This window comes from Panthera tigris, chromosome D4 (assembly GCF_018350195.1).
Source record: "Panthera tigris isolate Pti1 chromosome D4, P.tigris_Pti1_mat1.1, whole genome shotgun sequence".
NCBI classification, from domain to species: Eukaryota; Metazoa; Chordata; class Mammalia; order Carnivora; family Felidae; genus Panthera; species Panthera tigris.
Window position 1 is genome coordinate 90,191,866 of NC_056672.1, and position 22,497 is coordinate 90,214,362.

At 59.0% G+C, this 22,497-nt stretch overlaps 1 protein-coding gene across 2 annotated transcripts; it reads left to right on the top strand.

Moving 5' to 3' along the window:
• The first annotated feature begins 100 nt into the window (after window positions 1-100).
• On the top strand, window positions 101-22,145 carry STKLD1 (serine/threonine kinase like domain containing 1). Of its 2 annotated transcripts, XM_042964907.1 has the most exons (19): window positions 101-199; window positions 1,885-1,971; window positions 4,834-4,878; window positions 6,395-6,469; window positions 7,935-8,036; window positions 10,185-10,255; window positions 11,111-11,226; window positions 12,289-12,407; window positions 12,967-13,130; window positions 13,731-13,861; window positions 15,107-15,190; window positions 17,234-17,350; window positions 17,636-17,776; window positions 18,605-18,733; window positions 19,432-19,560; window positions 19,631-19,759; window positions 21,032-21,172; window positions 21,497-21,576; window positions 22,056-22,145. In XM_042964907.1, the coding sequence occupies exons 1-19, from the start codon at window positions 185-187 to the stop codon at window positions 22,143-22,145; spliced, it is 1,965 nt and encodes a 654-aa protein (XP_042820841.1). In that variant the 5' UTR covers window positions 101-184. The 2 variants fall into 2 exon arrangements, with proteins under 2 accessions (XP_042820841.1, XP_042820842.1); XM_042964908.1 differs by lacking the exons at window positions 101-199; window positions 1,885-1,971; window positions 4,834-4,878; window positions 6,395-6,469; window positions 7,935-8,036 and adding an exon at window positions 8,508-8,588.
• Window positions 22,146-22,497: the final 352 nt, after the last annotated feature.

The following is a 22,497-nucleotide window of genomic DNA, read 5'->3' on the forward strand; positions in this document are numbered from 1 at the left end:
GCGTGCACCGTTCAGGCAGGCGCACCTGGGGCTGAGGAGGCGCCCTCGGGGCGGGGGAAGGGGCGCTCTCCCGGGCGCGCTCTCTACTGAGCATGCTCAGTCGAGGGTCCGCGCGTGGGCGCCGGCTAGGGGCGCACCCCCAGCGCCAAGGGAGAGGACGCGGGGAGTCTCCCCTGGGGACACTATGGAGAAGTACCAGGTGCCAAGTTGTTCCCTGGTGGGGAGGCCGGGCGACGAGAACCCGCCGGTTTGGGGCGAGCCAGGGACCTCAACGACCTCTTGCAACCCCCACCCAGCCCCCTACCGGTTTACCGGTCACAGCCGCTGGAGAGGGGGCTGGTGGCCAAGTCCCACCCCCACCCCCCACCCCCCGCCAGGGTCTGCCTCCAGCGCGTGGAATGACCCCCTGGGTGCCCTTTGCCTCTCTGGGCCTCAGTTTCCCCTTCTCTAAAATGATGGATGAAATGACTCTCCAGCACCGTTCGTCTGAATACTTGAGGGGAGAGAAGCCCACCGTTTTGCCGGTGGACACAGGACACCCTAAAACGTCCAGAGTTCACAATCAGGAGCCTCCAAACTCCTAATACACGCCGTCGGTAGTCCCGGGTGGGAGGGCCTGGCCCATTTCCAGGGCCCGTGACCATGTGTAAGACTTGAAAAATTCCCAAAACAAAAGGAAAGATGCAAAATTAAAATGAATGAGTGTTTAATTGTTTAATTGACTGCTTCGATACATGATATGCCAACTTTATCAAATGTTAGATTCAGGCTTTGTAAAGATTTCATTAATTTGAAAACAATTTGTAGATAAGATTTTGCTCACTTTGGGAGAACTCCCTTCCTTTGTGTGGGAGGGCTACGGGGGAGTCAGCCCTGTAAAGGAGATGAGTTTCTGGGGGGCAGAGAATTTTAAAGGCAAAGTTACTTTTTGGGGGAGAAAACCAGAGACCCCATCTGAGCTACGAGTGTTTTACTGTTTAACCCACCACTTAAGAGAGCCTAAGCTGTGCGTCCTTAGACTGGCTTAAGCCACTCGGTAGTACATTGTCCCCCAAATTCCCTAAGCACAATTCAGTCCACCCACACAGGGGCTGGATTGCAGAATCCAAGACCCTCAACTCAGGGTTCCACCTCCTCTATCCACTCCTTTCCGTCCTGCCAGGCTTCCTCTATCCCCTGGCAGGTGTAATTCCATCGTCTAGCCTACCCCATAGTCCTTGGCCTCCCTGCACAGATTTCTGACTTGGTGGCCATCTCTGCAGGTTTGCTTCATAACGCAGACCCTGGAGTCAGACCCCAGAGTTCCCGTCCGCTCCAGGCCGTCTAACTTATTAACACTGTAGCCTCAGGCAAGGACCTCGCTCCCTACGCCTCAGTTTTCTCCGGTATGGACATGGACGTAACAATAGTGCCACTCACCAGGGGGAGGGGGCTGTAAAGTGCTTGGCACAGTGCCAAGCCACACGTAGCCGTAACTGCACAGCCATTATGGACCAGTTATTTTCTTGTTTGGATGTTCAGTTCGGAGGTGGGTGCTGGAAGCTGGAATAATAGGGGGGCTAGAGAGAGTGAACAAAGCTCTGCCCCAGGGAGGTACTGGCTCTTGGATGCCCACTGCTCCCTGCTGCCGCGTGGAGAAGGGGTTACAGGGTGGTGGAAAGAGCTCCAGAATTGGCCCTCGGAGAGACGGGCTCAGGTTCTGCCTTCTGAGGGCTCCTCAGCCTTCTGGGCATTTCCTTCTCTGCAAAATGTGGTGGAGACGCTTGCTCTGCTAGTCTGCGAGGGGACTGGGGGTCAGAAAAGGCGTCGGAGTTGAGCGCGCTTTGGAAAGTGAAAAGCCATCCGTGTGCGTTTGCTGAAAGCTTCTCTTTCTCTTCCTGCTAGATTTTGCACCAGCTGAGTCCTGGGGCCTTGGGGATGAACCTGGTGGTGGAGAAAACAGAAAACAAAGTAAAGTACGTGATAAAGCAGGTACGAGGTGACTCCGGTGGCATCCTAGCGCGAGTGGTGTCCCCAAACGTACACTTACCGCCTCCATGTTAGAGAAGGGCTCCCTCCCGATGAGAGCTGTTTCCTCTCTGCCGGCAGTCACGGAGGCAGATCCAGTTGAGAGTAAAAGTGGGGGCGGCACGAGGCTCCCCAGGCTTCCCGACACACTTGCCTCTCACCTGCGTGGAGTAGGAGTGCTCATTTTAACTTCAACAACTGCAACCATACCAGCCCCTCATCCAGCATGTGCTTCCAGCCAGTCGCATTCAGTCTCCCCCCAGCCCTGCCAAGCAGGAGCCATGGCCCCGGTCTACAAGGATGGGGAGGCTTGGGGAGGCTGCAGCTGGCCAGCATCAGCTCCCAAGAGGATGCGAATTCAGGCTACCTCAGCAGGGCTATCTTTTTACCAAAGGGGAGCCAGGCCTGGGGTGGAGGAGGGGTGGGCAGGGACTCGCCCGAGGTCACACAGGACATCATCGGGCCCTGGGCCCTTCCGCCACCTCCTCACCGGGGTGGCATGGCAGAGGGTGGGTACGGACCTGCAGGGGGAAAGCCCTTTGTGCATCCGAGCCAGGGCGGTTCAGCTGTCTGCACAGAAGGTGTAGGAGAAGAGGGCCGCGCTGAGAGTTCCGGCCCCGCCCTCGTGGTGCACGGTGACGGCTGGGATACCGTGGAATTGGGGTTGACCGTGCACGTGGGAGAGCCTCGCTGGCATCAGCTGCTGGGGCCACTTCTGCTGACCAGGCGGGCTGCCTGTGGAGCCGTTCAGCAGCCTCTACCAGAGGAGGCTGGGCCTGGAGTCCTTACCTTCCTCTGGCTCCACTGCAGGCTGGCCGGAGGGCCGCCCCCATTTGTCTCTCCGGCCACTGGAGCAGGACAGCCGACCGCCTTCTGGGGGATCAAGGGGTGTGGCCCCACCTGCTTGATGGACTGTAACTGCCCCCAACGATCCCTGAGCCCTTCGTGCATGATAAGCACTTAGCCTGTTCTCGGTCTTTCGCTCTGTGTCAACAACGCTGATAAGCAACCTTCTAGTTAACTTTTTTGAGGATCCATGATATCCTTGGGGATCAATTCCTAGGGGTGGGGCATCTAGGGCAAAGGAGGTGACATTTGGAAGGCTTTCAGGGTGTGTTGGCCAAATTCACCGATAAGCATGAGCCCCTGGAACAGGAGGAAGGGAAGGCGGTCTCACTGTGCTGCTCCGTCTGGGGTCTTTACGGGATCTGGGAGTAAGCCACCACCTCTGCATTTTCACCTACGATCACCCCAGTTAGAAGAGTTCATCATTTGTTTTTAAATTTTTTTAATGTTTATTTGAGAAAGAGAGAGTGAGACAGAGTGTGAGCGGGGGAGGGGCCAAGAGAGAGTGGGACACAGAATCTGAAGCAGGCTCGAGACTCCGAGCCGTCGGAGCCTCACTCGGGGCTTGAGCTCACGAACCATGAGATCATGACCCGAGCCGAGGTCAGATGTTTAACTGACTGAGCCACCCAGGCGCCCCTAAGAGTGCGTCATCTGTAAGTCTTACGCGCAGAAGCTCTGGGTGAGGATCTGGTATTAGAGGCGGGGATGATATGCTCCTGCAAAATACATGCGTACTTTGCCACCAAGTATGTGGTAGACTTGAAGTTTCGTGCTGCTCCTCCCATCAACCACCCCTTTTCTCCCACATTCCCCCACTGCCCCATGTTCAGTGACAGGGACAATCTTCCCAGTTTGGATAAGGAATGAAGTGGTGAGGTTGATAGTTGGCCAACCGGAGGATCCTCTAATGTTGTTTGGAGTTTATATTATTCTATCCTAGGCTTATCCTTGTGACAGGAGTAAAGATGTTCTCATTGCTCAAAGCATTTTTGGATATCCCTGCCTTAGGAACAACTCCAGGCCTCATCTGGTGCCATGTGGTGGGGCGCGAGTGGTAGAAGCCTGGCCCCCGTCCCAGTGAATAATAGTGGTGATGATGATGGTGATGATGGTGACAGTGATGATGGTCATGGTGATGGTAATGGTGGTGTGGCAATGATGATGATGGTGATGATGAGAGTGATGACGGTGACAACGGTGATGGTGGTGATGATGGTGATGATCATGATCGTGGTGATGATGGTGATGATGATGGTGGGGATGGTGGGGATACTGATGGCGATGGTGGCAGTGGTGATGACGATGATGGTGATGACAGTGACGATGGTGATGGTATTGATGATGATTATGATGGTGATGATGGAGATGATGATGGTGATGGTGGCAGTGGTGATGACAATGACGATGGTGATGATGGTGGTGGTTACAGTCATGGTGGTGGTAGTCATGGTGATGATAGCGATGATTGATGATGGTGATGACTGACAACGGTGATGGTGGTGATGTTGGTGATGGTGATGACGATGACAATGGTGATGGTGTTGATGGTGATGATGATGGTGATGGTAATGATGATGATGCTGGTTATGATGGAGACGGTGATGGTGGCAATGGTGATGACAATGACGATGGTGATGACGGTGGTGAGGATGATGGTGATGGTTACAGTCATGGTGATGATGGCAGTGATTGATGATGGTGACGACAGTGACAACGGTGATGGTGGTGATGTTGGTGATGGCGATGACGGTGATGATGATGGCGATGACGGTAATGGTGATTATGATGGTGATGATGGTGGCGATGGTGATGGTGATAATATGATCACGGTGATGATGGCGATGATGATACGGTGATGATGATGGTGATGGTGATGGTGGTGGCGGTGGTAGTCATGGAGATGGTGGTCTTGATGAGAGTGATGGTGGAGACGGGTTCCTACATGTTTACTGAGTTAGTGTTCTTGTACCCCTACAGGTGGAGTGTATTGATGAGCATCAGGCCAACGAGGCCTTGGAGGAGGTAACTTTCTGGGTGGTTCCCTCCCTAGAGGACCCGATGCAGAACACACAAAGACTGTTCTGTACCTCATTGGAGGCAAGGAGGGTCAGAACCAGTCCTTGCCCAGTGCTGCAAAGCCAGAAGCCCCAAGGTCATGAAGAGAGTCTGTGCCCCAAACATTCGTTTCTGAATCCTGGTGCAGACAACACAGAATATATGTTCTCAGAGAAGATAAAGTTTTTTTTTTTATGTTTATTTATTTTTGAGAGAGAGGGTGAGAGCAAACCTTCAGAGGCAGAAAGGGAGACAGAAGATCCAGAGCAGGCTCTCTGCTGACAGCAGAGAGCCCAATGTGGGGCTCGAACTCAGTCACCGTGAGAACATGACCTGAGCCAAAGTCAGACACTTAACCGACTGAGCCCCCCCAGGTGCCCCAAGAAGATAAAGTTTACAAGTTGGCCAGGTCCCAAGACTAATCTACCAATCACCATCTTTTAAAACATTGTCCCTTCGATTATAAAAATACCAGTTACAGTGGAAGATTTGGGAAGTTTGGAATTGCTTGAGAAAGCAAATGTACGTTCTTTTACATTCCTTCAATCTACCAGTCAGAACCCACAATAACATCCTAACTTATAACAATCGCACTAACAGCCGCATGCGCTTGGATTGCCCAAAGGCTCCGAGCGGTTTTCCTTTGCTTGTCTTCAACTTCAACTTGCATGAAGCAAATGCCTCCCTTCCTGTGTGGTGGTCACCTGTTTGCCATCTTGCCGGAATCACCGGTTCCTGAGCTTTGCCAGCACGCAGCTGTCCAGTCCACAGTGTGAGGGAGGCACAGTGCAGGACCCAGGCCACATCCCGACAAAGTGAGATAGAGACCGTGGGAGACCTCCCGCAGCCCCCACGCCACCACAGCTGTGCCCAACCCCGTCCCCTTCCCCACTCCGCTGGGCCACCTGCGCTGGCAGCCAGCCCTCCACCAGCAGCAGCTGGCCGCCTGCCTCCTGGTGGCTACGGCCGCCATTGCTGTGGCCCAGCCGCGTGGCTTCTTCAAGCACCGTCAGCCGGGAGTGGGCCATTGGAGCCCCAAGTGCGTGCCACCCAGGAGGCAAGGTGGGGGCAAGTGCATCAGTGTCCCGCCTCCCTGTGGCCGCACCACCTTCTCCAGCTGACCCTGACCGTGCTTTTTGCCGTCCACATCAGGCACTTCCCTGGATGAGCTCACTTTGGCCCTCGACACCCCCGTGAGGCAGGTGCCACTGTTACTGCCATTTTCAGATGAGGCTAGAAGCTCAGAAAGGTTGAGGAGCCTCTCCTCGGCCACACAGCACAGCCAGCACATGCTGGAGAGCCGGGACCCACACTGGGCTGTCTGACTCTGAAGCACAAGACTGCATACCCTCCTCGTGCGCGCTCCCCAGCCCCGTTCAGAGCCAGAAGCTTGCGTTTTTGTCGGGATAACGTGACACAGAAGCACTAGCTGAGGAGCAGTGTTTCCCGCACATGGCCACTTCCTCTGCTCTCGTCCCTGCAGCTGATGCCGCTGTTGAAGCTCCGGCACGCCCACATCTCCATATACCAGGAGCTGTTCATCATATGGAACAGTCAGGTGGGTCAGAGCCGACACCTTCGGGCTCAGCTGGCGTCCGGTGGCTCCAGGAACAAGCCAGCTGAGCACAGAGCACCCCGATGCCATTTAACCCCTTGAGCAGTAATGGCAGGGACTGTAAATGCGGCGGCCCCTGACTCAGCACTTACCGGGGCCCCGTTGGGGACTCTGTGGGCATCATCTCCTATGAGCCCGCAGGAGTCTCAGTGGAGGAGGGGTAGGTATACGACTTTAGGGAAGAAAGAAAGGCTAAGAGAAACCAGTCCCTCCTGGTTACCTACCTAGTCCGTGGCCCAGCCAGGAGGCCGGGCCTGGAAGGCTTGACTCCAGTGCCCTGTGTGTTCAGCGGCTGAGCTCATCCTGCAGCCAAAGGCTCCGTGAGTCTGCCCTCTGAAGGGGGAACTTTTGACTTTCACGGAAGGAGCAGGCTTTAGGAAGCTGGTCCCTGTTCTCCCCCCTTATTTGGCATCAGTTTGTCCTGTGCCTCTGGACCCTTGACGTTTGCGGCTCCTGAAGTTTACTAATGGCCGTCCCTACAGCCTGGGAGATCTGCAGGTTGGACGTAGTGTCCTCATTTCCCCGGGGCTCAGAGAGGTTAAGGAGCTCTCCGAGACCACACAGCCAGTAGCAGCTGAGTAAGATTCAAATCAGGGTCTTGTAAGTCCCCAAGCCCTGTGTTTCACCCCATAGGCCATGTGACTTCTGGTCTTTACAGGGATCCAGAGTCCTGCAAATCGTCCCAGATGGGTTGAGCTGGGTGGGGCAGGGGCCCTGGAGGTGAAGGGAGGCCACAAGGCTTCTTGGCAGACTCAGACCTCTGCCTTAGTGTCCCTGTCTGGGGGGGAGGGGCGGGTGGCAACCAAGGGCTTGAGCAGGAGTGGAGGGTCCCCTCATACATATTCCCCCTCTTCAGCTGGGCCCTGAGGAAAGCCTTAGGGAGAGGCCATCACTGTGTGCACCCCGAATATTTTCGGAGCGCCCTGTAACGCTCTCAAGGAAACACAGAAAAGCCAAGAGGGCATTTCACTGTGGAAGGAAAAGCAGGGGTCCTCTGAGAGCCCTGAGTTGAGGCCCCTGACCTGGTCTGCTGGAGTCCCACCCGGGCCAGGCTCCCCTGACAGAGGAAACGGACGTAAGCTGAGCCCTAAAGACTGAATGGTTACCTGTGAAGAAGGGGTCCCAGGTGCGGGGGTCTGTGTATACAGTGGCCAGAAGGCCTGGGCCACTTTCAGAAAAGTCTGAGGGTTCATACAGATGGAGCAGGGACGGAGGGGGACGAGAGGATAGATGAGGCCAGAGGCGTGAGCAGGGGCTGTTTGCGGGGGGCTCATATCCCACTGCAGGCAGTGCTCCCATAGCCCTGTGGAGGGAGGCCCTCCCAGAGGTAACCTCGCAGAGATGCCCAGGCCTGGGCTTGTGGGGGCTGGGACTGTGACATCTGGCTGAGGCCTCATGTCCTCAGCAGATCTCCTCTCTGTTCCTCTGCCTGGTGATGGAGTACAACCATGGAAGCTTCCAGAAGGTCATTGAGAAGAAGAGGGAGACAAAGACAATCATTGACTCCGAGGTGAGACAGACTCTCTAGAACACCAGGCCTGGGGGCCACCTGGACCTCAATCAGGGGCAGAAGGGAGGGCGGACGTGCCTTATCTTTTCTCACATCTATGCCTAGAGGTATTTTCACGCTGTGACATGCACAGGCCTTCAGTGCACAGCTTGGTGCACCGTACCAGGCATATGCTCACGTAACCTCCCCCACTTGGAGATGCAGAACACTCCTGGAGCTCAAGAAGTCCCTGTCCATGCCCATGGTTGGAATTCTCCACCCAGACATTCTTCTGCCTGCCCCGGGGTTCACATTAATGGGCTCATACAGTGTGTCACCGTTTGTGTCTGGTTTCTTATGCGAACGTATCATGAAATTGTCCGTGTCGTGGCTAGGTGCCGCCCCATTGTTGGGCCACGTCTGTCTGCACGCGGCCCCGCTCTGTGAGCACGTGGCTTGTTCCCAGTTTCGGACTATTATGAATCAGGTTGCCATGAACCATGCTGGATGTGCCTTCTGGTCAACCTAAGTGCTCACCTTTCCTGGAGGAATCCCTGTTGGACCGCAGAGCGGGTGTGTGTGTGAGTAGCTTCCGTACATGTTCCAGTGTCCAGCACAGTTTGGGTGACTCGGGGTTACTCCCAGCACAAGCTGTGAGCATTCCGGCTCCTGCTTCCTGGCCAACACGGCATTCTGTGCCATTTTAATTAACAATCACATTTTAATTTGAGATAAGCTCGGTAATCGTGGCGAGTGCTTTTTAGCCGTTTGGATGTTGTGCCTGTTCGAGTCTTTTGTCCATTTAAACGTTGGGGTTGTTTGTCTTTTCTTGTTAGTGTGTAGGTGTTCTTTACATATCACGGATGCGGGCATCCAGAGTCTTCTCCCAGACTGTGGCTTCCTGATTTGCTTTCTTAACCTTGTCTTTTGATGAACAGAACTCCTTAATTGTAATGAAGTCAGGTTCTCTGTCCTTCTTTTATGGTTAGCGCCTTTGAGCCTATCTGAGAGCCTGTCCTGCCCCAAGGTCATGAGGATATTTTCCTGTTGCCTTTTAAGCGAGGTCATTTTTGCTTAGGTCATTTTTGCTTTCACATTGCCGATGATGCACCCCAAGTGAATTCTGCCTGCTTTTGCTGTGAGCGCCCCTCTGCTCAGGGGGCCTGTGGGCACCATGTCACCACTGAGGGGTTCTGAGGGGCACGCAGCTCCTCTCCCAACGTGGGCCTCAGGGTCGGTTCTGGAGTAGGTTTCAAACTTTCTGTTAGTGGTGGAACCCTTTCAAGCACAAAATGTTCTCAGAAACGCAGCAAGGAAGGCAAAGCCATTCTAATCAGGGGGCATGGCAGGGTTGGTGGAGGGTAGAGTGGAAGCCCGGGGTCTTGTACGCTCAGCTCCTCTCTGACACCCCTGAGTAGAGTCCGGGGTTCCTAGGAACACGGTTTGAAAATCACTGCCCTGGACACTAGATGGATCTTGTTTCTGACATAATGTATTTCTAGAATGTTCTTTGTCCGAGCACTTTTCATTCCAATGGCATGGAGAGGCAAACCTCAAGTAGGCAATAGAGATTTCAATATCTTTGATCCCTACAAGGCCCCTGGGCCACAAGGGGTGGAGCACAGGGCTGGGGTCAGGGCACCCGGGGACTCTGAGATGGAGGCAGGGGCGGGTGGTCTGGAAACTGGGGCGTTGCCCTGGCTGACGTGCTGTCACTGTCTGGATGGCTGCACACACTTCAGCCTCGAAGGCACATGAAGCAGAAGCCTCTTGCGTCGGCTCTGGGCTTTTGTGGGGCTTTGGGCCTGTCTTAAGCAAGGAGAGGGGCGCCTGGGGGACTCAGGCGGTTAAGCGTCTGACTTCGGCTCAGGTCATGACCTCATGGTTTGTGAGTTCGAGCCCCGGTCGGGCTCTGTGCTGACAGTTCAGAGCCCGGAGCCTGCTTCGGATTCTGTGTCTCCCTCTCTCTCTGCCCCTCCCCCACCAGCACACACGCATTCTCCACCCCCCCCCCCACCTTTCTCAAAAATAAATAAAAAACATTTAAAAATTAAAAAAAAAAAAGAGAATACACCATGATCCCACCGGCTGTTCTGCGTGGTCGCTGACCTGCCTAAGCCGGCTGCCGGGAGACCCCTCCAATCCTGGCGTCTCTCATTTTCCCCCCAGTGGATGCAGAACGTGCTGGGCCAGGTGTTGGACGCTCTGGAATACCTGCACCACTTAGACATCATCCACAGGTGACCGGGGCGGCCAGGCTGCTTCAGGAGCAAAGGCACTGAGTCCCCTTAGGTGTCAGTACCCAGGGGCAGGGGCAGGGCAGAGAGGTGTGGCCGGGGTCAGCGCAGCCAGGAGAAGAGCGGGCACCTTTCCAGAGCAGCTCCCAGGCGTAAAGAGAAGGCCACCCCCTCCACGTCACCTGCAGTGATTCACCCAGCTTCATGAAGCGTAACCTGACCGGGGCAGGTTGGTTCTAAAGTGCAGGGAGAGCAGCCAGATAACAGCATTCGGAGGAAAGAGATTAGGCTGCGCGCCGTGGCCTCTGGCCGGCTGGCGGGGCTGCTGCCGTCCCCGGGGCTGAGCTTGAGATCGCCACCAGCACGGCTTCGCTCACCCTGTGGCGTCCATGGTCCGAAGGGGCTGGGAATGGCTTCCGACGGAATCAGTGTCGGGTTTAAAGGAAGAGAGAAGAAACGCGTGGACCATGTGGACGAAGAGAAGGCTCACGATTTAGTGTTGATGTCACTGGACCTCAACAAATGGTCAAAAGCCAAATCCCTAAGTAGATGCATAGATAGCGAGGGTCTGGAGGGAGGTGAGCAAGATGTCAGTGGAGAAACGGCAGACGGTCAGGTGTTTTCCTCCTTGTGGCTGGCTGGTGGTTTTCCCATTTAGAAGAACGGAGTAGACTTTATTTCTGTAGGAAGCAGTATTTAAAAAGCAGGCTGCAAGGGGGGCATTTCCGGAGAGTGGAGCGGGACTGGGTGGGGCAGGGAGCAGGGAGGGAGGTTCAAGGTGCCGGCCCCTGCCCCGGGAGGGTCACCCGTGGCGGCCGGTGGTGGGGGTGGGTGGAGAGTCCTGCCTCTTCGTTTCAGGAATCTCAAGCCCTCCAACATAGTCCTCAGCAGCAGCAACCACTGCAAATTACAGGACCTGAGCTCCAACGCGCTGATGATGGACAGAGCCAAGTGGAACATCCGCGCGGAGGAAGGTGGCCCGGGGTCGTCCCGGGCTGCGTCCCAGGCTGGGGGAGGGGCCACGCTGCCAGTGGGGTCGTTCCCAGAGCCCAGAGGGCGGGTCCCCTGGCGGAACGGGTCAAACCTCTCCTTGTTCAGAAGGTCCCCACAGACCCCCATGGGCTTTTGTGGGCTCCAAAGAGACCCCCTTGCCTGGGTTGTGACTGAGCAGGGGTATACCACCGTGGCAGGGGAGGGGGCGCACGCAGGGTCCAAGAGACACCCAGGAAATGTTAGCCTTCGTGGAAGCAGAAGAATGGCCTCAGGAGATGGAGGGCTGGTGGGTGCCAGGCACCGGTGAGGGCTGGGTTACTTTACTGAGCCCTAAAACTAGCCGAGGAGATGGCAGACATGGGGAGTAAGGGGAGATGGCTTCTCCTTCCTTTGGAAGGACAGTGGGGCAAAGGGAGCTGGGCTTCAAGCCCATGCCAGCTGTCAGGGACGGAGAGAGTAACCGTAGTTGAGGATTTCAGAGTCCTGGTTGCCTAGAGGACAAATGGACGGACGGACAGGCGGATAGATGGGCGGAGGCATGGACGTGTGGGCGGATGGGTGAGTGGGTGGGTCTACTGGAAAGGTAGGAGGGTCCTTGGAGTTCACCCCTTTACCGTTCCATTGGGGAATGGAGGCCCGGAGAGGGAGGGGCTGCCTGAGGTCTATCGGGGACTAACGGACTGGTGACCCCGCTCTTTTGGCTGCTTGTCTGGGGTTCAGGTTTTAGAACCTAGGGCGGGGAAACTAGAATCTTGCCTCTGGGTTCTGACCTCTAGAGGGGCAAGATGGCCAGAGAGCCTTGTTGGCTCACGGCTCTTGGGCCACCTCTGCAGCCATATTGGGTGCAGAGACGCGCGTGTGTGCACACACGGGCCAGCCTGGCTGGGCACCTGCCTCGCTGTCTGAGACCAGGGCCGGGATGTTGCTGACCAGGGCCCTCTTCCTTTCCCTCCAAAGAGAGCACCTCTTTGGTGAAAGTGAGTCTCCCCTCACTTTCCCAGGGAGACAGGACATCCACATCTGACACCTTCTCCTGCCGACAGACCCTTGTCAGAAGTCCTGGATGGCGCCCGAGGCCCTCCGCTTCTCCTTCAGCCAGAGATCTGACGTCTGGTCCCTGGGCTGCATCATCCTGGACATGGCCAGCTGCTCCTTCACAGACGTGAGCTGCCTTCTGCCTGCCTCTCCCTGCCACACCCCACGTCCCCAGAAGGCCGGCCCTGCCCACCTTGCTCAAAAGGGGCTCACTCTTCCCACGTGCATCCTCCTGCCTTGCTCTGAGCCTCCAAGGGGCCGTGAGGAACCCCCCGTCCCAGCTGCTGGGGGACCCTCGCACTCAACATTGGGCCTGCGGGGCCTCGGCGTGGTGAGGAGGGCAACGACCATGACAGGCAGACCGCCCCACGCTAACCCTCACAGCGGGCTCCCCGCGTACTCACTGCCTCCTGTGGATGAGAAGGCCCCGTTCAGGTGCGCTAGCCGGCCCGCGGTGGAATGCAGGTGCCACAGGAAAGTGACCGAGGCTGGCCTGAACACACAGGGGCTGCCTGTCACCCGGGGCCCCGAGGTAGCCGTGCAGGCTCACTTCCCCAGCCTTCCCACCTCTGGCCCCCTCAGGGTGGCCCTGGGACAGGCCAGCCAGTCCTCTGCCGGGGCCGGGCCCAGCTGGGGCGCGGTTGAGGCAGCGCGGGAAGCAGCGGTGTTTGTCTGTGTCCCCTCAGAAAACAGAAGCCATGCTTCTGAGAAAGTCCCTCCGGACCCTCCCGAATGGCCTCAGGGGCGTCCTGGAGACCCTGGAGGAGAAGAAGATCCCCAACGCGGAAACTTTTGGTTCCCTTTTGCCTTTGATGCTGCAGATCAACCCTTCGGAGCGAATAACAATCAGGTGAGCTGGGGGCTGGGGCCGTGTTTTAATCTTCCCGTGGATCTCTCACGGTCTCTCCCCGCAACGGCGTTTTAACGCCTGCAAACACGCCGTCCCATCCGCGGACCACTGGCTTTCCCAGTGTGGCCGTCCCAAACCGCGGTAACCGGTGACCTCGCAGCCGACAGAGCCGGCTCCTCTGTCAGGTGCCGAGGCCCTGAGGACCAGGACCGGTCTTCGTTGCAATTTACATTCAAATAAGAAGGAAAACAGGAATATACAACGACGAGCCCAGCCTGGGTCCTACTCGCCATTATACCGACACAATAGTAACATCTGATCTTTCAATACGTTTTCTGGAGGAAGGAGCCCCCGCGGGTGAAGTTGCCGGGGCCCAGCACCGTCCTCCCTCGCCCTGGGAGCAAGCCCGGGGCCCCTCCAGGAGGCGGAGTGGCTGGGGCGCCAGCGGGGCACGCTTGCAACGTCGGGAGAGGTGCCGCCGAATGGGCTCCCCGACGGGAAGGTGGGGTTCCGGCATCTGTGCGCCCGCCTGCCGGCCACCCAGAGCCCCCCCCGAGAGCCCCCAGGTGAGCCCAGCCAGCTGCCTCCACTCCTCTCCAGGGAAGTGATACACATCACCTTCGTGGGCGGCAACTTCAGGTCCTCCAGCATCGCTCTGTCACCGCACTGGCAGCTGATGCCTGACTCTGTCACCGACCTGCTGCTAGGGGGCAACATGGCCAGCATCGTAGGTGATGGCGGGGACCGGATGGGGAGGGCCCTGGCACTGCTCTCTTACCTCCCCTGAGGCCCAGTCCCCTGGTCTGCTCCCGACATGGGGCCGGTGGCTGGGAAGGTTTCGGGGCGCTCCCCTCCATCCAGCCCCTCGTGTCCCCTCCCCCACCCCCACCACCTCTAAGCGTCCATCCTCGTGCCTGGCCCCCACCTGCTTCCCTTCCCTTCCCGTTCCACGGTCCTCAACATAGCCGAACAGCGCCCTCATTCTTACAGCCCCCAGAACTGCCTGCTTTTTGCTTCCACGCCCTGGCACACGGTGGCCCCGATGCCCGTCATGGTGCCGGACACTGCCAGACTGGCAGGCGCATCCCTGTGGGGGCTCCGTGCAGTGTGACGCACACTGGCCTCCGTCGGGGGTGCCACCAGTCACCTGGTGCCCGTGCACAGACAGCACCGGATCTCCACCAAGTGCCCCTGGCCGGGGGCGCCCCGCGGCTCCCCACAGTACCCCTGAGGTCTTGGGTGAACGATGAGGTCTACAGGTCACCCTCAGTTTCCACTCGAGCTCCACTTTCCCAGCCCTCCTCCCCATCTGTGGCTCCCTGCGCTGGCTGCTGTGACAAGGGACCCCCTCCCCCATCTGCCGCTTCTGCCCTCACTTCTGGGGAAGGGGTGCTCACGAGGCCCTAGCTTCTGTTTCCCTGAGTCTCACGGTCCTGGGCTTTGGAGGCAGGTCCCTAGGTCCGGTTGAAGCTGCGTGGCCTTGAGCGAGCCACCCCCTCTGAGCCCGTTCCCTCATCTAGAGCGAGGGGAGCTGCAGGGCCCATCTGTCGGCCTCTACGAGGTGCCCTGTGCCCAGACACGGGTGCAGGAGGGGCTCTGAGTCAGCCAGGGGATAGGGAAGGGCTCTACAATGGGCACACCTGGAGACTGCTGCTCCTTTTGGGGGCTGGGGGCGTTTGTCATGAATCAAAGGCAAAGACCCCTGCGGGGAGGCTCAGAGGCAGAGTGGGAAGAGCCCTGGGCTCAGGGCAGAGCCCTGGCCATGTTGAGCCTCGAGTGAGACTCTGAGACAGGCTGGGGTCTGCCTCTGGACAGGCTGCTCGGCCTGAGAAGTGGGGATGAGGGCGCCCCCTCATGCCCTATCATATGTATCCGTGAGCAGCGGGGTGCCCACAGATGGACCCCTCGTGCCCCGGGCCCTCGGAAGGGTCCCCGAGCCAGCCGGGCTCCTCCCCATGCCGTCCTGTCTCCTGCAGAGGTCATGCAGAACTTCTCCGGCAGACCCGAAGTCCAGCTCAAAGCCCTGAAGAGGCTCCTGACGATGCCCGAAGAGCAGCTAGGTAGAGCCCCCGCCCCCCTTCCCCAGCTTCCCCGGGGCTCACCCTGTGGCACAGGCCTTTGGGGGAGCGGTGATCCCTCCCAGAGGCTCTCCCAGAGGGGCTCTCCTACACCTTTGAGGCTCATGTTGCCACCTCCTTGGAACGGGCAGCCTGGAATTCTCGGCGGGTGAGCGCCTTCTACCCGGCAGAGAGCGGGAATGGGATGGTTCGGTGTGCAGCTGGTGGCAGCCTGCCATCACATGCTTTTCGTGGATTCTTAATGTGACATCCCATCTCTTCCACCGCTGCTATTGACGGGCATCTGACCTGTTCCTAATTGTCCAGTATCATAAGCAAACCCACAGTGGACGCCCTGGAGCACACGCCTGTGCGCACCTGTGTGAGCGTTTCTGTAGATGAGTTCCTAGACGTCTGGGGTGTGAAGGGTTCACAGATACTGCAGACTGCCCTCCACAGAGACCCCAACTCACCCACCTATCAAGGACAGCATTTCTTCCCAACACTCTCCATCAATAAGTGTTCGTAATCCTTTAAGTTTTGTCAAAACATGGTTTCATAAAATCTCTCCATTCAACTTGTCTCACGAGAGTGAATATTATATTCGCTCACCTGTCCAGCCACCCATCAGCCCTCCATCCATTCCCCCATCTAACTACCCATCTACCCATCCATCCATCCACCCATCCATCTATTCATTTATTTATCCATCTGTCTACCTATCCACCTCCCCCACCTGAGTACCTATCTACCCACCCACCCTCCCCACACACCCATCCTTCATCCACCCACCACCGCCACCTAACTGTCCATCCATCCATCCACCCCCCATCTAACCATCCTTCCGTGCATCCATCCATCCACCCATCTGTCTATCTATCCATCCGTCCACCTATCCATCAGCCCTCCATCCACCCTCCCATCTAACTGTCCATCTACCCATCCATCCATCTGCCGACCCACCCACACACCCATCCATCCACTCACCATCTAACTGTCCATCCATCCGTCCATCCATCCATCCATCCATCCACCCATCCATCAGCCCTCCATCCACCACCCCATCTTAACTGTCCGTCCATCCGTCTGTCCACCCCCCATCTAACCATCCATCCATCCATCTGTCCGTCCATCCATCCATCCATCCAACCATTCACTCACACACCCATCCATCCACCCCCCATCTATCCACCCATCCATCAGCCCTCCACCCCCCCATCTATCTAACCATCCATCAACCGTCTGTTTATCCATCCATCCATCCATCCGTCCGTCTGTCCATCTACCCATCCATCAACCATCTGTCCATCCGTCCTTGCGCAAAGGTCCGTTCGGTGGCTGGGGCATCAGAGATTGCAGAGGCCCAGTCCCAGCCCTCTAAGGCAGCAGCAGAGACTTCACACTGGCCACTTGCCTTTCCCTCTTCCTCATTCCTCCCCTTGACTCCTTCTGGAGCTAGGCTGTGGCCAGAGTAGAGTCCATAGGAAGGGAGATTTTATCTTCCCGGAGGAGCTGAGGGAGGCTTCCCCGGAGCCACGCCTGCCCCAGCCAGCCTCATTCGGAGGCGGGCTAGCTGTACTCGGCCTCCTGGGCGCCAGCACTCTCGTTCTGGTTGTTCTCACTGAACGAGGCAACAAAGCAGCAGTGGAGGGGCACAGCGGGCACTGGACCGTCAGCTGCCCGCCCCCGCCTCTCACTCCTACCCAGCACACACAGCACTGAGGAGAGTCAACGACACCCACGGATGCCCACACTCAGGGTAGTTATGGCCACGGGCTCCAGAGTCAGGCTGTTGAGGCAAGAGCTGTCCTCTCTCTGCCCGGTTTCCTCATCTGTAAGACGAGAGTGACAAGAAGGGCTGCTGGAACGAGATGCCCACGGCAGGCGCCCAATAAGGACTTTCTTTCCCCGCCTCCGCGTCCCTCCGGGGCCGCGTGCACGACGCCCTGTGGACTCCTAGCGGAGTTGGGGTCCCTGGTCTGGTCTGTACACCCGTCCCACCCCTGCTCCTATGCCAAGGCTCACCTCGTCACCCTGCCCTGCCAGGTCTGCCGTGGCCGACAGAACTGGTGGAGTTGTTGACCGCCATCATGAAGCAACACGAGAGGATCCTTGACATACAGCTGCACGCCTGCTCCCTGCTGCTGCGCACCCTGGGCCAAGGTGGGTTCCGGGCCACGCCTGTGTCAGATGTGGACTCTGGCACGCCGTCCCAGAGCCAGCGGAGCCTTGGAAACCAGCCCTGGCTGCACAGCGCCACTCACTGTCCTGCAGCGGGCACTTGGGGGGACCTGCTCCGTGCCAGGCGGGCAAGGCTTTCTCCATGCGAAGTGGGGGCACTGCCCCCCACCCCCACCCCAGCCAGGGAGGGGGCACACCTGCCTGCCACCTGCCCCGTGAACCCAGGTTCGGGAGGTAACCCTGGGCGTCTTCCCTCGGCCCAAGCAGCGCTGGCACGGGACCCCGCGGCCGAGGTGCCGAGTGAGAGCTCCGTCGTCTCCGTCCTGCTGAGCTGCCTGCGGATTCATCCCGAGTCAGAGCAGCTCCTGGCCATGGTCTACAGCGTGCTCACCATCATCTCCAGCCAGGGTGGGTGTGCCTGGCCCTCCCTCTCTCGGGCGGAGGCGGGGGCACTGCCGGGGCACGGGGGCGTGCCCGCTCCGGATGCGGCCCGACCTGCACTGCCTTCGGCGGGTGTCGCCCACGCAGTCGTCCTATTTTATCTCCCAACGCGGAGCTTCCATTTGACGGTCACTTGTTCCCTCCACAAACGTGCACGACACCGACCGGGTGCCAGGTGCCACCATGGGCTTCACGGCAGCGGCTTCTGCCTTGTTCATCTCCCCAGAGCACCTGGGCTCCTGGAGCCACCAGGCAGGCAGGCCGTAGGCGGCCAGATGGGGAATGCCACGGGGAGGATCGCGACGAGGGCGTTGGCACCTGACCTGTTCCCACCTTCCTCCCCGGGTCAGCAGCCCTCTCTCCAGCGGGAAGCTGGGCCCGTGAGCCCCGGGACACTCACCTAGAGCCCCGTGGCCAGCCAAGGGCAGGGACCCCGCACTGCTCCTCACCACACTGGCTGGATCCCCCTTTGGGGAGTGGGCGAGGGTGCCGTGAGGAGGCACGTCAGGACGACAGGCATACATCAGAGCCATCAGGCAAACTGGGTGTCGGCTCACCCGCCGGGACACAATCACGCTGTCATCTCAGGAGGCTCAGGCCGGCTCTGTGTGGTCCCGGGAGGCCGGTCCCAGCCCAATACTGGGATGGGCGATACTGGGACTGGCGGCCCAGGGGATGGACCGCGTCCTCCGGTTTCTGGGCCCCGCACTGGGTATGACTGGCACAGAGTAGGCGCCCAGGAATGCGGGGGGCAAGGACCACAGACGGACGGGGTTCTCCGGGTCTTGCCCGCAGAATCGGCCTCAGAGGAGCTCCAGGAGGCTGGGCTGTTCGAGCATATCCTGGAGCACCTGAGTACCTTCCCCACAAACAGGGACATCTGCATCAACGGCCTGAGCCTGCTCTGGGCCCTGATGGTGGATGGTGAGGGTCCCCTCCTCCTGCTCTCCTGCCTGGGGGCTGGTGTCCTCGCTGCTCCCTGATCACCTCTGCAAGCCTTCGAGGGCCTCTGTGTCCTGCCCCTTAAACACTTCAGGACAAGAGCCCACAGAGAGGCTCTTCTGAGAGCCTGGAAGCAGAGGAAGAGAAAGGAGTGGAGGAGGACAAGGGAGGGGGGCTCCACCCAAGGGAGGCAGGCTTCCTATCTGGGTGGGGTGCCCCCCCCCCCCCCCGCCCACACCGACTCTGGTGGCTCCTGCCCTGGGAGCCCCTCTACCTGCCACCCACCCTGGGATTTCCTGGGCAGTCCCTGGTTTCTGAGGGTGCCTTTGGCAGATGCCTCTGATTCAGAAAAGGGGCTGGGCTGCTCCCTCTCCTCCAGGCGCCCTCTGGGCCCTGTAGCACCTGGGCAGTAGTTCTAAGGAAAAGAGGGCTCCGGGCCACGGAGACCCTGGGAAACCAGAGAGGCCTGTCCACACCCAAAGTGCAAAATTCCCGAGACCCCCTGGGGACAGACAGTCCCTCCCCTCCCCAAACTCCCCTCTCGCCTGAACTCTCTTCCAGCAGCTTTGGCCCTGGTGTCCTTGGTGGGAGGCAGGGGGCGTGGGGTCGCGTACACAGCAGGCACTCCTGCAGGCACTCAAGGGCTAGGTGTCCCCTCCTTCATCCTGTCCCGGTCCCAGCCGTCATTGTGAACAAGACCCCCTTGGAGAAAGCCCCGGTCCTCATCGCCGAGGTGCTGGCCGCCCACCCCACGGACGCAGAGATGGCTGAAGCCGGCTGCGCGGTCTTCTGGCTGCTGTCCTTGCTAGGTGAGCGGCCTGGGCTGGGCGGCACGGACCCCACCCGTGAGGCGAGGAGGCCTGACTAGGCCCTCCGCAGGCTGCGTAAAGGAGCACCAGTTCGCAGATGTGGTGACGCTGTTCCTCCAAAGCATCCGGCTCTGCCAGGACAGAATCCCACTGGTGAACAACGCCTACCGGGGACTGGCCAGCCTCGCCAAGGTGTCCGGTGAGCCAGGGAGTGGACTGGGCTACTCCGAGGAGGCGGGGGGCCAGGACTCAACAAGTCGTGTCTGCCAGCTGCCCACAAACCAAAAGCAGAACCGAAAAGTCAAAGTAGGAAAAGAGCAACCTAGAGTCCCATCATCCAGAAGTTGCCGTGGAGACTTTTCACACACACACTGGTTTTGTGGGGTTTTTTAGCTTCGTGCTATACTGAGATTCTCTTTCCCTGCCCATAAACACTCTGAACAGGTGTTAGGTCAGCACGGGTATCCCTACGGGTATAGCTTATGGAAACACCCAGGAGACGGGTCCCACTCCGGTAGCCTGAGAGCTGTTACTTGGGGTGGCAGTGCTAGGGGCCGTGACTGTCTCGTGGCACAATAACCCTTCGGAGACGCTTGGGACCCGAGACTGGACAGGCCGCCAGCTGGCGTGTGAGGGGTGCTCCAGCCCCTCTGAGGTCTGGTCCCAACGCAGTGTTTCAGGGCAGGTACAGAGGGTGGGCTGGACGGGGGCCAGGCGGCCAGGCCTCTGTCTGCTTCTCGGCCTGAGGTGGTCCGGGCCTGCGGGAGTGGGGCCGCCCTCCTTCCTGGAGAGGCTCCAAAGGGCGCCGGCAGGGTCGTCCTCTCCCGACACGGGGTCTGTAGCAGCTGCCGACCTTCATGGGACAGGAAGGGGAGCTGGGGTCTTGAGGGCAGATGTGACCTGGCTCGGCAATGGAGGGGTGGTCGGAAGCCGGGGCCAGAGTGTGAGCGGGAACGGACTCTGCCACCTGCCGGCCCGACAACTCAAGTCTGCGTGTGAGATCCCCCAGGCTCCGGGAGGGTCTGAGCGGTAACATCTCACAGGCCCCGGCCCCTCGAGAGCCAGGGCCTGACCCCTGACTGGGGGTGTACGTGTGCCGCGTTGGCGCTCCCCCAGGCCCACCCTACAGGCACGCTCTGGAAAGCGTTCTAGAGCTTCTCTTCGCCTGCGGGCGGAGGCCAGCCCTCCAGCGGGAGCCTTCTGCTGGGGGGGCGGGGGGGGGGGGGGAGGTGGGGCGTACATTCCCGCCAGGAGGAAAGCGGCCCGCAGATGCCTTCGCGACCTTTACAACCCGTGGGGCAATGCTGGCCTCAGCGGCTCCCCAGGCGGCAGGAAACTGGCCTCCTCTGCCAGTGGCGGAGGTCCCTGCTATCCTGAGCACCCTGGACTGCCGTCAGCCCCCTTCCTGGAGGACACCAAGGCACAGGCAGCTGCAGGAAATGAATCCCCCCCCCCCCCCGCCCCCCGCCAGAGCTGGCAGCGCTGCAGGTGGCAATGCCAGAGGAGGGCGGCGGCGGCCTCAGCCTCATCCGGGAGACGTACCGGCTGTACAAGGATGACCCGGAGGTGGTGGTGAACATCTGCATGCTGCTGGCCCACCTCACGTCCTACGGTGCGAGTCCCCCTTTCCCCGTCATCCCCCCCAGGAAGCCAGTGGTCAGAGGCACCCCGCTCCCAGCTCTTACTGGTGGGGAGAAGGAAAGGAACCCTTCCCTGCAACTTCTGTGCGTTCAACAGCAGAACTCAAGGCAGCGGGTGCCGCGCTGACCGTGGGGGTCACCGGCTGCTGAGCCCCAGAGGCAGCGTGCGGTCATGCTAAGCCCGAGTGGGATGGGGCCCGGCTTTGTCCCGCTGGCCTCAGAAGTGCCCCGGCCCGGGTTGTACAAGCATCGGGCTGGCTGGGCCCTGACCTCAGGACCCTCCGCTCTGCCCACAGAGGAAATCCTGCCCGAGCTGCGGGCCAGTGGCATCCAGCCTCTGGCCCAGGAGATCAAGGAGCGCTTCACCTCCAGCCTGGTGAGTGTCAGCGGGGGCCCAACACACCAGGCCCCCAACTGCCTCTACGGCCAGATCTGGGTAGCACAGAGGGGCCCAGAACAAGAGACATTGTGCCAAACAGACTTGACTCTGTGTACGGTGTTTTTTTGTTTTATTTTATAGAGGGGGCACGAGCAGGCGAGGGGCAGAGGGAGAGAGAACAAATCCCGAGCAGGCTCCACGCTCAGTGTGCAGCCCAATCCCACGACCCCAAGATCATGACCTGAGCCAAAACCGAGAGGCAGACGCTCAACCGACTGAGCCACCCAAGCACCTCCTCTGTGTGTGTAGTTTTCATGCCTCTTCCCGTTTGACTTCACATGTGTCTCTGGGCCCCCCAAACCTAAGGGGCAGGGACAATCAGACCTCTTCACAGAAGAGCAGATTCGGTCACAAAAAGACCTACGAGTAAGTCCCAAGAGTGTCACAGACACGGTGCCTACTGGCTGTCTTTCCAGGAGCTGGTTTCCTACGCAGAGAAGGTACTCCTGAGGCTGGAGGCCGGCACGCCACCAGGCTCCGCGGGAGGACAGTCGGATCTGCCCTGAGGAGGCAGACACCCCACGGCCTCCCGCTTTCCCGCACCTTCTCTCCCGCCCTTCTTTTCCTTGTCTGGCCCTGGAGCTGCCCGGTGAGCGGCATTTTCCTTAGGTTTTGTGTGTAGGGGGGGGGGGTTCCACTTTGCTCACGCAGGCGCCCTGGGGGCAGCGTGGAGCACCGGTGGGGCCCCGGGGGCTCGATTCGGCAGGCTCCGCACAGACCTCGGCCCTGGACCCATCAGCGTGGCCCTTGTGGAAAAAGCAGCCCTTTCAGACCACTCTAAATGCGGAAAGTAACCTCCCCACACTCCACCTCTAGTAAAAGCCCGCCTGTGTTAAATCTCCTCAATGGGTCCGGGGC